Source organism: Prionailurus viverrinus, chromosome E1, assembly GCF_022837055.1.
Source record: "Prionailurus viverrinus isolate Anna chromosome E1, UM_Priviv_1.0, whole genome shotgun sequence".
Classification (NCBI taxonomy): Eukaryota; Metazoa; Chordata; class Mammalia; order Carnivora; family Felidae; genus Prionailurus; species Prionailurus viverrinus.
Genome location: NC_062574.1, coordinates 37,637,334 through 37,652,241, shown reverse-complemented (window position 1 = coordinate 37,652,241; position 14,908 = coordinate 37,637,334). Strand labels below are relative to the sequence as shown.

The 14,908-nt window shown below is 36.5% G+C and overlaps 1 protein-coding gene across 8 annotated transcripts in view; it reads right to left on the bottom strand.

Annotated features, from left to right (window-relative positions):
* The window catches only part of TANC2 (tetratricopeptide repeat, ankyrin repeat and coiled-coil containing 2), a 376,040-nt gene that overhangs the window by 80,740 nt on the left and 280,392 nt on the right, over positions 1-14,908 (bottom strand). For all 8 annotated transcript variants that reach the window (XM_047832304.1, XM_047832306.1, XM_047832307.1 and 5 more), the window contains one exon: positions 6,805-7,036. In XM_047832304.1, the coding sequence (XP_047688260.1) occupies positions 6,805-7,036 (232 nt within the window). The remainder of the gene's footprint in view (positions 1-6,804; positions 7,037-14,908) is intronic.

The following is a 14,908-nucleotide window of genomic DNA, read 5'->3' as shown; positions in this document are numbered from 1 at the left end:
TTTCATGTGCTTGTAGGCACATCTGTATATCTTCTTTTGTGAAGTATCTAAATCTTTTGTTCATTAGGATTATGTTGAATCTACAGACCAGTTTGGGGAAAAATTCCAATCTACCAACATGGTATACTTTTTCTATTTACTAAATTCTTTAATTTCACTCGGCAATGTTTTGCAGCTTTCACTGTGGGGGTCTTATACAGCTGTTACATTTATTCTTAAGTGTTTTGATGCTGCAGAAAAAGTTATTTGTTCCAGTTATCTACTGCTGTATCAGACAACTAGGGGTTAGTTACATGGCTGTGGGCTGAAATCATCTGGAACAAAACCTCACATGTCAGGGCTAGAATTACTTGATGTCTGAAACAGTCATATAAGAACACTTATATATGGCCTCTCATGTGGTTTTCACTTCTTTACTTCTCACATGACAGTGGAATCCTCCAACGTTTATTTATTTTTGGGACAGAGAGAGACAGAGCATGAACGGGGGAGGGGCAGAGAGAGAGGGAGACACAGAATCGGAAACAGGCTCCAGGCTCTGAGCCATCAGCCCAGAGCCCGACGCGGGGTTCGAACTCATGGACCGCGAGATCGTGACCTGGCTGAAGTCGGACGCTTAACCGACTGCGCCACCCAGGCGCCCCATGGAATCCTCCAAACAAGATGGAAGCTGCATGGGCATTTATGACCCAGGCTCAAGATGTCACATTGCATTACTTTGTAGTATTCTGTTTGTTGAAGCCGTCATAAGCCTGCTAAGATTCAAGGGGAGGACACCAGACCCCCCAACTCTGGATGGAAGGAATGTCAAAGAATTTGCAGCCATGTTTTAGAACTACCACACTACTTTAGAAGTTTCAGTTTTCAACTTTTTCCTGCTAGTATAAAAATACAATAGATATATGCATATTGACCTGATAGCCTGAAGTTCTTTATTTATTATTAGTTCAAGTTGGTTTAATTTTTCTTTTGTAGATTCCTTAGAATATCCTAGGTAAAAAAAATCTTCAAATAAAGACAGATTTATTTCTTCCTTTCCAATCTTTACTACTTGCTTGTTTGCTTTCTTATTATGGTAGCTTGGGATACCAGTGGAATGGTGAATGTTAAATGCAAGTGGTATGAGTGAGGGAACATTCTTGTCTTGCTCTGGATATCAGAGGGAAAGTATTTAACATTTCATTGTTAGCTGTATGTTTTTTGGAGTTTTCTTTATTAGACTAAGTTTTCTTCTATTCCTCAGAAAGTTTTTATCATTAGTTGTAATATTTGGTCAAATGCTTTACTGCATTTATTGAGAAGATTATATATATACATATGTTTTTTACATACACATATTTATATAAAGACATATAGATTTTCTCATTTATTCTGTTAATATGATGAATTACACTATGTTAAACATTGCATGTCTGATCAAGTAGAATTAATTGATTTGCTATTAAATTTTTCAGGATGTTGCTATTATGATCATGAGGAATACTGGTCCGAATTTCTCTTCTTGCAAGATCTGTACCTTATTTTGGTTTCAGTATTATACTTGTCTAACAAAATGAGAAATGTTCCCTTCTCTATTTTTCTGAAAACATTTGTGTATGATTGATATTATTTCTTCATTAAATATTGAAAACAATTCATCAGTGAAACCATATGAGCCTGTAGTATTTTTGTTGAAGATTTTTTTTTCTTTTAAATTACAAATTAAGGGGCGCCTGGGTGGCTCAGTCTTGTTAAGCATCCGACTTCAGCTCAGGTCATCACTGCACAGTTAGTGAGTTCTAGCCCTGCATCGGGCTCTCTGCTGACAGCTCAGAGCCTGGAGCCTGTTTCAGATTCTGTGTCTCCCTCTCTCTCTGCCCCTCCCTTGCTCACACTCTGTCTCTCAAAAATAAATAAATGTTAAAAAATTTTTTTTAAATTACAAATTAAATTGACTAGATAAAGCTATTCAGATTTTCTATTTCTTCTTGAGTCACTTTTGGTAAGCTATATTTTTTGGAGATTTTGTCCAGCTTATGTCATTGGATTTATGTTATAAAGGTCTTCATACTAATTCCTTATTTTTCTTTTAATGTCTTATAGGAACTGTAGTGCTATCTCCTCTTTTACTCCTGATGTTAATTTGAGTTTTTCTTTTCTCATTTCCATGATAAGTCTTGCTAGTGGTTTACTCATTTTAAATGTTAAATTTTTTTCTATTTATTGATGCCTATTCTTGTTTTTACTATTTTCTTCTTTCTGCTTACTCTGGGTTTATTTTCCTCATTTTTTTTAGTTTATTAACTCAGAAAGTTAGATGTTGATTTTATATTACTCATTTTGAAATATTTTATAATTTCCTTTGTGGTTTCTTCTTTGTCTCAAAGATTATTTGGAAGTATGTTGTTAAATTTCTAAATATTTGAGGATTTTATTTTTATGATTTCTTATTTAGTTCCATTATCTCAGATGATATTTTCCATAAGATTTTAATTTCCTGAAATCTTCAGACTTGGTTTAATGGCCCAGAATATGGTCCTTGTGCACTTGAGAAGACTGTATATTCTGTAGTTACTGGGTAGTAGTCTATAAATTGCGAGTGTATCAGGTTGGTTGATAGTGTTGTTTAAATCTTCTATATATTTACTTTTTATCTGCTTCTTCTAACACTTACTGAGAGGTGTTAAAATCTCCAGCTATGATTATTTTCCTGTTTATCTCTTCAGTTCTATCAGTTTTCGACTCATGTATTTTTTTAACTTAAAATTTTTATTTTGAAATAATTTTTTTCATACAAGTATTTACTATTGAAGTGCAGTTGATACACAATGTTATATTCATTTCAGGGGTACAACATGGCAATTTGACAACGATTCACATAATTTGAGCCTCTGGTATTCGGTATATACACACTTAGGATTATTTTTATCTTCCCAGGAATTGGTCCTTTTATGTTTATCAAATGCCCCTCTGGTAACACTACTTGTCTTGAAGTCTACTCAGCCTCACATTAATATAACACTCCAGTTTTCTTATGCTCTGTGGTTACAAGGTATATATTTTTCTATCCTTTTAATCTGCGTCTTTGTATTTAGATGACCTCTCTTATAGCATATTGTTGGGTCTTGCTTTTTATTTGGTCTGAAAGTTTCTGCCTTTTAATAGAAATGCTCAGTCCATTTAAACTTAATGTGATTATTGGTATGATTGATTTTAAGTCTATCATCTTTTTAAAAACATTTAATTTGATTTTTTTTTGCTCTCAGGTCTACAACATAATGATTCGATATCTGTGTACACTGTAAAATGATAATCACAAGTCTAGGGAACATCTATCACCTTACACAATTACAAACTTTTCTGTGATGAGAACTTTTAAGATTTACTCTCTTAGCAAGTTTCAAATATGCAATACAGTATAATTACTATAGTCACCATGCTGTATATTACATCTCCATGACTTATTTATTTTATAATTGGAAGTTTGTATATTTTGATCCCATTCTTCCATTTCTCATACCCCACCCTCCATGTCTGGCAACCACCAACCTGTTTTCTGTACCCATGAGATGGTTTTGTTTTGTTTTGTTTTGTTTTGTTTTGTTTTTTAGATTCCACAGATAAATGAGATCATATAGTATTTTTCTTTCTCTGCTTGACTTAATGCTTCTTTTTGTAGCAGCCTAACACAACACTCATTTTATTTTCTTATGTTTTAATTTTCAAAAAGTTTAATTAAAAACATTTTCAACTTAAGTACAGTTGACACACAATGCTACATTAGTTTCAGGTATGTAACACAGTTCAGTTTCTCCATACATTATGCTATCCTCACCACCAGTGTAGCTACCATCTGTCACCGTACAACACTTTTATGGTATCACTGACTGAATTCTCTATGCTCTGTCTTTTATTACCTCTCATTCCATCTTTCAAAAAAAAATTTTTTTTTTAAAAAATTTTTTTTTCAACGTTTAATCTATTTTTGGGACAGAGAGAGACAGAGCATGAACGGGGGAGGGGCAGAGAGAGAGAGGGAGACACAGAGTCGGAAACAGGCTCCAGGCTCTGAGCCATCAGCCCAGAGCCCGACGCGGGGCTTGAACTCACAGACCGCGAGATCGTGACCTGACTGAAGTCGGACGCTTAACCGACTGCGCCACCCAGGCGCCCCTCAAAAAAATTTTTTATTCCCTTTCCTGCCTTATTAGTTAATAAAATAATTTTTAGTATTTCATTTATTTTATAAATTGCGTTTCTAGCTATTGATCATGGTGGGGATTTTGTTTTAAAAGAACATGGGAATTAGGTAGAATAATTAAATTCACTTAGAATAATATTTATCAATAAGGGTATCTAAAGCTGTTTCTGGAGACCTATGTGAGCAGCAAATATATCCAGAAGCAAAATTAAAACATGTTAGTCATGGTTGAGACTCCAGAGCTGAGTCTGCAAGCATTTGGATCTTCTCCTTGAATCAGCCTAGGATGCAGGTCCGTGTTATCACTATCCTTCCATCAAGGCACTCGGTATTGTGAGCAATTTCTATGTTCACTCATTTGTTCAAACTTTATTTCCTGAAATGACTACTATGTTCAAGGTGAGATAACCACTACGAAAGATAAAAGATGTATGAGCAAAGGTTCCTAATTTCAGTAGTATAAAATTTAGTTAAAGGGATAGGGCAAGTAAACAAATAGCTAATTCTTATAAAGCACAAAGTATAGTATTTGACATATAGTTCTGTAGAAGTTAGTAATAAAATTTTAAATTCTTATTATGCATATAACAATGTGTTAAGTATCATAAATTAGAAATAAAAAAACCCCTAATGTCAATTTGGAAGGATGCTCTATATAGGGTGACAGGTGGATCAGCAAGCATTTTATGAATGAAGCGGCATTTAAGCTGGTTGTTGAAAGACAGGTAGAATTTTGACAGAGGTGTAAGCAGAAGGCATAACAAGAAAAGGAAACAATGAGCAAATGTATGAAGGCAGGAAAATGTTGGTGAGTGTTTAAGAACTGGTGAATATTTTACATTTTATTTTTTTTTTTTAAAAATTTTTTTTTTTCAACGTTTATTTATTTTTGGGACAGAGAGAGACAGAGCATGAACGGGGGAGGGGCAGAGAGAGAGGGAGACACAGAATTGGAAACAGGCTCCAGGCTCCGAGCCACTAGCCCAGAGCCCGACGCGGGGCTCGAACTCACGGACCGCGAGATCGCGACCTGGCTGAAGTCGGACACTTAACCGACTGCGCCACCCAGGCGCCCCATATTTTACATTTTAAACACAGGATTAATACAGATAAGAGTATATAGTAAGGCTGGAAAGTGGGTTGGATCCATGCCATTGAGTACCTTAAATGCTAGACTAAGAAGCTGGAAGTTAATTCATTAGGCAACAGGGAGTCATTGGAGGTTTCTGAACAGGGAAATTGAGTGATGAAAGTAAAACTTGATGAAGATTTATTTGGAAGCAGTATAGAAAGTCTAGAAGACCGCCGAGGGTGGGGCTGAGCTTCCCCACCAGATAGGTCACAAAGGGGTTAGAGGTGTGCTTAAAAATGAATCCTTTTAGCCCTCAAGGTACTGGGGGCTTGGCATAGCTGTAACTTCAAGGCCATTCATGTCTAGCCATAAGGAGTGTGAATTTTTTATCCTAGTATGCGATACAAATTTTTATAATTTTCTGTGCTATGATGTGAAAGAAGCACTAAACCAAAAAACTAGAGAAGACCAGGAAGGTAGTAATTGATATGATGCTGTGAGCAAAGGTCATTGAATGGACTTTGGGTTCACAATGGCAGGAATGAATAGGAGATTGATGGATGTAAGAAACATCATGAAGGTGCAATTAGCAGGATGCAGACTAACTGTACAGAAAATATGCTTCAAAATATCTGTGGAGAAATTCCAAGGTTTAAAAAAATCTAGGGTATAGAGAAGCTAACAGGTAGGAGAGGTGTAGACAGGTCATCAGAGTTGAAAAGTCTGAAACTCTGATACCCAAGTAACTAGTATGGAGATTGAAATAACTGAAGATGGCAGCCAGGAGAATGGAAACTATGATCACTTTTTCTTATTGAGTACCTCTGAAACCCTCAAGAAAGATGTAAAAGTCTCTCGGGATAAACAGGATTGCTCAGGAACCTCATGCTCACTCAAGTCCTTTCCTCTGGCTTCCAGCACTGATAAAAAATTGTTAAAGGGATGGGGCAGACAAGGGTGAAGGAGATGCCTAAACGTACGCCATGGTGGACACTGGGGCTGCAGAGGAAAAGGGGAGGAGAGGCATGAGAGGGAGACGGATTCCATTTCATACTTTCCCCCACTTCTTAAAAATATCTTCAATGCCTTCTAAATAGTTTTAATGGAAAGTTGATTTGTAGTACACACACACAGTTGTGAGACCATGGATGCCATTTCATTCTACCTCAACTGTGAAGTAATAAAAAAAATACCAAACATAAAGATGAGGAGGTTTCTAACCACACAAACTCCACAGCACTGAGCTGGAGTCATGGCTTTACTGATTTTTTGAATTCTACAGAAAGGACTAGAAGCTCTACTATGTTTAGTGCAAGGAAAATGTATTCTTTTTGGAAATGAGAATCTTTATAAAGAAAGGAGGGAGTAGCATTTCCCATATGAAGTTTTATTTTTTCAAGAAAAATCTTTTATCTGTTAACTGTATCCTGTGGGACATCAGCCATGGAACATTCGGTTTTGGCAATGTAATAAAAATAGTCATTTCTATGACACACTATAGGTGAACTTGGGCTCCAAAGCTTCCACCTTTCACCTTCTTTGCCTTCTGTACCTTTGTGGAGATTCTCCAGGGGCTCCAGGACTCCCCTCCGGAAGGAGGCCATGGGGTCTTGAACACAGGACCGAAGGCTCAGCATGCTCTGTAAATGAGGCTCCCGAAGAAGCTGCTCCCGATAGGCTGCCAGCTGAGGTGAGCGGCAGAGCAGGGCAGCAACATTGTGGACAAATTCTGGTACCAGGCAGGTGTAGGCATTATCTGCTTGGCAATAGTGATAGGCAACCACCTACAACAGAAGGATGAGAATACAAATAGGTTTACTGGGAACAAGAGCCATGATTATTGTATGATCATTCTCTAACACTGTCTTCTGTCTCCCCGTTCCTCAACTTTTTCAAGCGAAAACAAAAGCTGCTATCTTAGAAACTGCCTGATTTATCTAAGATCAGAAATCTGATGCAATATTTCTATTGTATACATATATCATAATTCACAACTAAAATTTATAAATGCAAACTGAGTTTTGGATTAGAAGATTCCTTTGCAGGATGTGGGTTTTGGATTATAAGAGATAGGAAATAAGACTGAGAATAAAGATTTACGTTAATCTCTCTAATAGGTACTGAGCACGGAACAGTAAAGGAAAAAGTCCAATCTTGTAACAAAGCATTAGGAATAAAATAATCACAGGAAAACCATGTTAATCTCAATAACCACATATACTTATTAAGTCCTTACTTTTTAAAATTAATGTGCTTTATAAATAGCTTTATAAAAAATAATTCAGATTTAAGAATTAACATTAAATATTTTCTAGCATCCAGAGACAATCAGAATTAGATGAGAGGAAAAAAGAAAGGAGCGAGAGTTTTGCTAGATGCAGGTCTTAAATTCAAAGAACTTTAGAAAACGTGTGAGTCTTAATATCATCCAGGATCTAGGCTGTCTGGCTGGAACCTGGTTTTAACCTCTAGGGTGTTTTTTTGGTCAGAATTTGCACAGAGCTCACTCCATACCTCCTGGTTGTTTTCTTTGCCTCAAGACCAAGTGCAGAGAGTGTTTTTTTTTTTTTTAATGTATTTTTTAATGTTTATTTCTTTTTGAACGAGAGACAGCGAGAGAGTGAGCGCAAGTTGGGAGGGGCAGAGAGAGGGAGACACAGAATCTGAAGCAGCTTCCAGGCTCTGAGCTGTCAGCACAGATTCTGACACAGGGCTCGAACCCATGAACTGTGAGATCATGACCTGAGCTGAAGTCGGACGCTCAACCGAATGAGCCACCCAGGTGTGCCGAGGGTGGTTTTAATCTACAGCACTCTGTTGACTGAATATTACTCACAAAAGTGATGGGACTGAGGAGGTAACATGAAATTGGCAGGGGAGATTTAGCCTCAATATATGGAAAGTACTCAGCATGGAGCTCAGCACAAAGTAGGTCCACAGTGATGTTAGCTGATGCTGCCATCATCATCATCATCATCATCGCCCTCCTCCTCCTCTCCATCATCATCATCATCATCATCATCATCATCATCAAGATTCTGTATAGTCTTTTTTTTAGCTACTGGCTTTGCATCTTTAGGCAGCTGAAAATTGCCCTAGGAGATATAGATATACCACTGGGACTTCAGTTCTTCTATCATTTCTCAGAGAACAATCATCCATTAAAGTGTTCAATTCTGAAAAGGCTCCTGACCTATAGGTATGGTCATCTTTAACAAATACTAGAAATGTCACTTAAAAAAAAAAAAAACCTGAAATCCTTCTCATTAAGCATACACACAAAACCTTAATATGGGGAGATGTTACTATACACATAAGACTGACGATAGGAATTGCTTCTGAGTGAAGCAATGATATCTGAACACAATATGGAACTGGAAATAAGAAGTTATATTCTAAAAATCTCCACTCTTTTCTTCAGATGGATTGGTCACTGCTTTACTGCCTATCACAAGCACAATATAAGGAACCAAAGAGAAAACCTGGCAGCAATTGCTCTGTTCTCTCAATGAACAGTGAATGTCAGTGGTTATATCTGCATGGATACAAATATCCACTTCATAAGAAGCAAACAGCAAACCTCTGAATCAATAAGAACTTTCATCATATTTTACCTCAATTGATTCCACATGTGGAGGCCAAGCACAGCTAAGAAAATCAGCTGTAACTTACCCTTTACCTAAAGTCATGGGATAGAAGTTGGAAGATAAAAATTCTAAAACTTAGGAAGAGGTTTCTCTTACTGGTTTTATTAAAAATCAGCTGTGCTCTTGGCTGAGTGAGGTTTTACCTAACAAAGATACCCCTCTGTGGTTACCTTTCTCTTAATTTAAAATATTTCTTTGGCATTCCAAATATAAAATCTCGACTGCTTTGCTCGATTCAAGCAGAAAGACCATTCAACATCACAAAATATGAAGTGTGGTTCAAAATAGGTTATTTACTAGACATTTCAAAGTAGTTGTGCAGCACACAATACATACACAGTAATTTACAAACATCTGTACATTTGTCCAAACTATTTGGTACTTCCTCCAAATTATCTATTGACCTCATTCACAACTTTTCCTACATATAAAATAGGAAACAAGTCTGGTAATGTGGTTTTTTTCTTCAGTCTCTCATCGTACCAGTGTTCAGTGGTATTAGATCCCTCCCTACAGCTTTGAGAAAGTTATCACAGCCACCTATATTCAGTCACTATTATTCCAACTTCTTGGAAGTGATTCAGAATTAGTCCACCACTAGTAAACCAGTGGGTGAAACCTTTCTCCTTGGGAACTTTTGTCTCTCCTGGTGATGTGTTGAAATTTCATTTTCAGCTATGTCTGTCATATTAATTTTTCTCCATCTCAAGTTTTTACGTTAAATCTCTATACTTTTTGTTGAAATAATTCTATTCAAAGTATGCCCAATATGACCAGAATTATATTAATTCTTTGGGGAAGACAGCAAGTAAATTTTAGATTACTCCTATGAGGGGAAGAAAGAAAAGGGTAGGTTTGTAGGCTATATAGGCAAAAGAAAAGACCAGAGGTCAGTATAGCTTTGGGTATAAAGAGCTCTGATTTGGGGTATCTGGCTGGCTCAGTTGGTGGAACATGTGACTCTTGATCTCAGAGTTGTGGGTTTGAGCCCCACACTGGGTGTAGAGATTACTTAAACAATAAAATCTCAAAAAAAAAAAGCTTTGACTTAATGCTGTATACAAGAAATCATAAAATGAAGTATAATCCTCATCAAAGGCCCTAATCAAATGACTGAGTGGCAGGAAATCTGTCAGGTTTGCGTCACAAGTCCCAGGTCTTCACTCTCCAAAGACCATTTTCCACTTTAAAGAAATGAATAATCTGTGACAGGACTAAGCTAATCTCATATAAAGAAAAGACAGCTCTGTGTGGAATTCATTTGGACACAAACATCTGATTTGCGTAATGACTGGCATTTGTATCATTTAAATTCTAATGCTGCAAGTGCTCTCCCTCAGGTCTGCTCTCATACTCTTACTCCCTGTCTTCTTTTCATCACTTTTTGAATCTCCTCATCCCCACCTGATTTCTTGCTCAGCGCATCGCTTCCAACACGTTAGTGTGGCTTCCAAGATTTCCAGGGACCAGGAGGTTCAGTATGAATAATGACCTTCTCTTCCCTTTCCCTGTCCCCCAACTCTAATCCTCACTCAGGCTGGAAGCTAAGAATAGCTCCCAGACTTGGGTTCTGCCTCAGTAATTTTCCAGCTCAGAGCTCTACTTTTTTTTTTGGCAGTAAGAGTTTTATTTACTTTTTAACTTTTTATTTTGAACTAATTTTAGACTTTCAGAAATGTTGCAAAAGTAGTACACAGAATTTCCGTATATCCCTCACCCAGCTTCTCTTTTTATTAATATCTTACATAACCAAAGAATGATTATCAGAGCTAGGAAATAACACTGGCATAGTATTGTTAAGTAAAGGCATTATTCAGATTTTACTAGTTTTCCACTAATGTCCTTTTTCTGCAACAAGATTCTATCCAGGACCCTGTACTGCATTTATTGTTGCTATTTCTCCTCAGACTCCTGTAGTCTGTAAGAGCTTTTTGGTATTTGTCTTCATGACCTTGACACTTTCGAAGAGTAGTGACCAGTTATTCTGGTGAATGTCAGTCTGAGTTTGTCTGATGCCTTCCTCATAATCCAACTGAGATTTTTGGGCAAGAATACCACAAAAACAATGTTGTGTCCTTCTCATGGATCATATCATGGGGTCATGATGTTGACATGTCTTGTCACCGGTGATGCCGACCTTCATCACCTTGGTTAAGGTAAAGATTTCTGCCAGATTTCTGTACTATAAAGTTACTCTCTCTCCCTTCGTAGTTAATAAATATCTTGGGGGAGACACTTTGAAACAATGCAAATCCTGTTTCTCCTCAAACTTTTGCCCACTAACTTTAGTATCCATCAGTGGATCTTGTCTATAACAATTATCACGTGGTGTTTGCCTAATAGTGATTTTCTATTTCCTTCTTTCCTTCTACATTTATTATTGGAATTCTACTGGAATAAAGAGCTGTCCCTTCTCTCTCATCTATTTACTTGAGTGATTTAATATATATGGACTTATTTTATTCCATTGGTTATATCCAATACTGTATTTATTTTGTTGCTCACTTTGGTCTGGCTTTGGACATCAGGATCTCCTTCGGGTTGGTGTCTGGGCTCTTTCAAGAAGCACACACACCGCCCCCCGCCCCCCATCTTTTTAAAAGCACTTCCTTGCTTTCTGGTATCAGAAGATGCTCCAGGCTCATCTTGTATTTACCCTGCCCCAGACCTGGCATCATCTAACCTCTTCGGAGCCCTGGTTTCTTTTACTGGAGAATGATGTTAGAAAACAAGATCTGAATTAGTTAGGTGTGCATATTGCTACTGAAGTGACTGTGACTTGGGGCCCTCTCAGTGGAGAGAGCTAGGAAATGCATGTAATATATTAACTCACATATGAAGATTTATCTATATTGCTGTATCTCTCTCTATATATATCTATAGAAATATCTATAGATATATATATTAAAAATTGTGAGTATATACTAATACCTCAGATTTCAATTCAGTATCACCTGGCTCTCTTTAGATTTCCTTTTCTTCATCTCTTAACTTCTTTCTCCAACAATGAGAAACCTGGTCTTGCTATTTACAATACATTTATTTATTCAATCATTTCTAATAAATACATGAAAGATTTTCAAAACTGTGAGCCATGCTCCTGTGAGAAAACATTTATTAATTAGAATATAGCATTTATGCACAGTTCTTTTTTGTCTTTAGCCTTACGGTATTCAGTCAAGATGTTACCTTCCAAACTTATTTAAGTTCTTTTCTCCTCTGCCTTCTTTCAGTGTGGTCATGTTATTTATGTGAAATACAGTTGGGTGTATTTGTGAGTGTTTGCATTACACTTTGGGCTCCCCAGCCCCCACATACTGGTTATTTTTAATTATTTTTTGGGTAAGTGAAACATTACCATGTTTCTAAGAGTCACAGCTATACGAAAAGATGTATTCAGAGAAGTGTCACTTACTCTTCATCCCTGTACCCCATTCTCATTACCCATTTCTTTCTACTCTCCTTCTTTCCTACCCATCTGCTTTAGGTAACCAGTATCTTTTCTTTCTGGTTTATCCTTCCTACATTTTTTTTGGACAAATAAGCAGGTACACATGTATTTTTTTATATCCCTTTCTTTATTATATGAAAGTTAGCATCCCATCGACACTCTTTTGTACTTTCCTCCCCACCTAATAGTATATCCTGAAAATACCAATGGTAATTATTGATACACAAGAATTGGCACTAAGAACTTTGTCTGTCAAATCAAGAGGTTTTTCAAGAACACTTTTAACTCACATATATTAGCTTACCTCATCAAAATACTAATTGATTTCAAAATCTTATTGAAAAGGTTTCTGCTTACTGGCTTGTTATAGCGAGAGGCAAGACTGCTGGCTTCTGCTCTAGGCTACTAAGAACGAATTGTATACTTGAAATGTAACACATGGCACAATTACCAGGAGAATATTTAATTTTAATCTAAGGTGCGATTTCTTGTACAACATTTACTATAAACTTAAAAATATCCCATCTCTGGGTGCAAAAAGGTGCATTCATATTTTGCTTAAGGAAGAAATAATCATGAAATTTAAATTATGTTCTTTGAGTAAGCGTAAACAATCACTAATTTCCTATTTACAATATTTAACATTTTCCAAATCTTGAATATAAACATTAATTTTAATTTAAAGGGCCATTTCGTATACAATGTTTAATATAAATTTAAAAATATCCCATCTATAGGCACAAAAATGATTATTTATACAGTATTTTGCTTAAGATAGACACAAGCATGGAATTTAAAATGACATCACCTCTTAAGTAAGTGCAGTCACTAATTTCCTGCTAACAATATGTAACATTTTCCGAATATTGAACATAAACATCTTGAGATTCTTTCTCTTGATGAGAGAGAGACTAAGAAGTGACAACAATCCCTGAGCTCTTTTCAGCACTCGTCACGATCTGACATATTACATGTTTGTTTGCTGGCTTTTCCCACCGCGAGAACGTGGGCCATGTAACAGCAGGGATTGTTGTCTGTTCTGTTCACCACCTTAACTTCAGGCTTGTATTAGAGTCATTCCACACATCAATTCTAAGTGAGTATGTGAGTGACTGTAATGATGGAAGGACTTCAGCATTCAGTGTACAGTATTTCCAAGGTGACATTTATTTAGATTCTTTTAAAGAAGAGGCTGGAACTAGTTTATACAAACTATTTAGAAAAAAAAAGATGTTTTTTTAAAGTTGCACTGAGTTAGCAATGAATATGAGGGAAATCTCAGACTGTTTTCAGAAGGCCCACTGATAAGTGGAGACACTTAAAAATGCAGTTGGGGGAAATGTGCTGTTTTGGGCTCTGGGTGGACTGGATTTCCATGAAGAAGTTAGAACTTTATGATATTGCAGATGACTCTCTGTTCCTCATTAGTAATTAACCATGCCAAGAAATTTCTTTAAATATTGGAGACAGACATTTTAAACTCTTGTTCTTCTTTTGAAAATCCTCAAAAATATGGAGAATAAGGAAGAGAAATGCAAACTCCACCTATAGGGATATCTATCTATGACCTCAGCTTATAACATATAAGGATGGAAAGTGGATATAGGCTTCATAAATGACTTAACAAATAGAATTAGGTGAAACAAATGCCTGCTGGAAGTAATAACAACAGGACTAAACCAAAGCAGCTGTAAAACCTCAGAAAAGCATGAGGTTGGAAGCACCACGTCCTGTGCAAGAGCGGGGTGAGGAAGGGAACTGAAAATACAGAAATTATTTGAAGTTTATATAAGGTTTATACTAGATGCTAACAGAATAAATGGAAAAAAGATCCAAGAAAAAAGTTGATAAAAAAGAAGTTCCTAAAAGTTTCTGGAGAGAAAAACAGGTATAAAGAACTAGGAATAATAATAATTATTTAGTAACAAAATTATTAGAAGCTCAAGACAATGGAGCAATGCCTTCACAATTCTGAGGGAAAATTATTTTTAACCTAGAATTATGTTGTGTCAAATAAACAGTAATGTATGAGAATGGAATAAAGATACTTTTAGAAACATTAAGTTTCAAAAACTTACCTCCTGTGCATTCTTTCTTAGGATGCCACTGGTGGACGTGTTCCACCAAAATGAGGAATAAAATCAAGAAAGATGATGATGTGGGAGCAAACACGGAAGAGAAGTAATGGGAATTTGCAGGATAACAACTAGCCTCAAGAGCGTCCTAGGTCCAGCCTGAGCTGAGATGGACGTCTCAGGGGAAATGACACTGATGTGTAAACTTGTACCAAGAGGCTTTTTACAAAGTTATTAAGGATTATGGATTATAGCGATAGGTTTAAAAAAGAATAAGCCAATTTAATTTAATTTAATTTAGTTAATTTAATTTGTAAGTTGGCTACACACACAATGTGGGGCTTGAATTCATGACCCCAAGCAACAGTTACATGCTCTTCTGACTGAGCCAGCTAGGCGCCTCCCCCACCACAGCAAGAATAAGCAAATTTTAAAATGAAGCATTTCAAATCCCAGGAAAAACAAAATTGCTCAGGAAGGAAA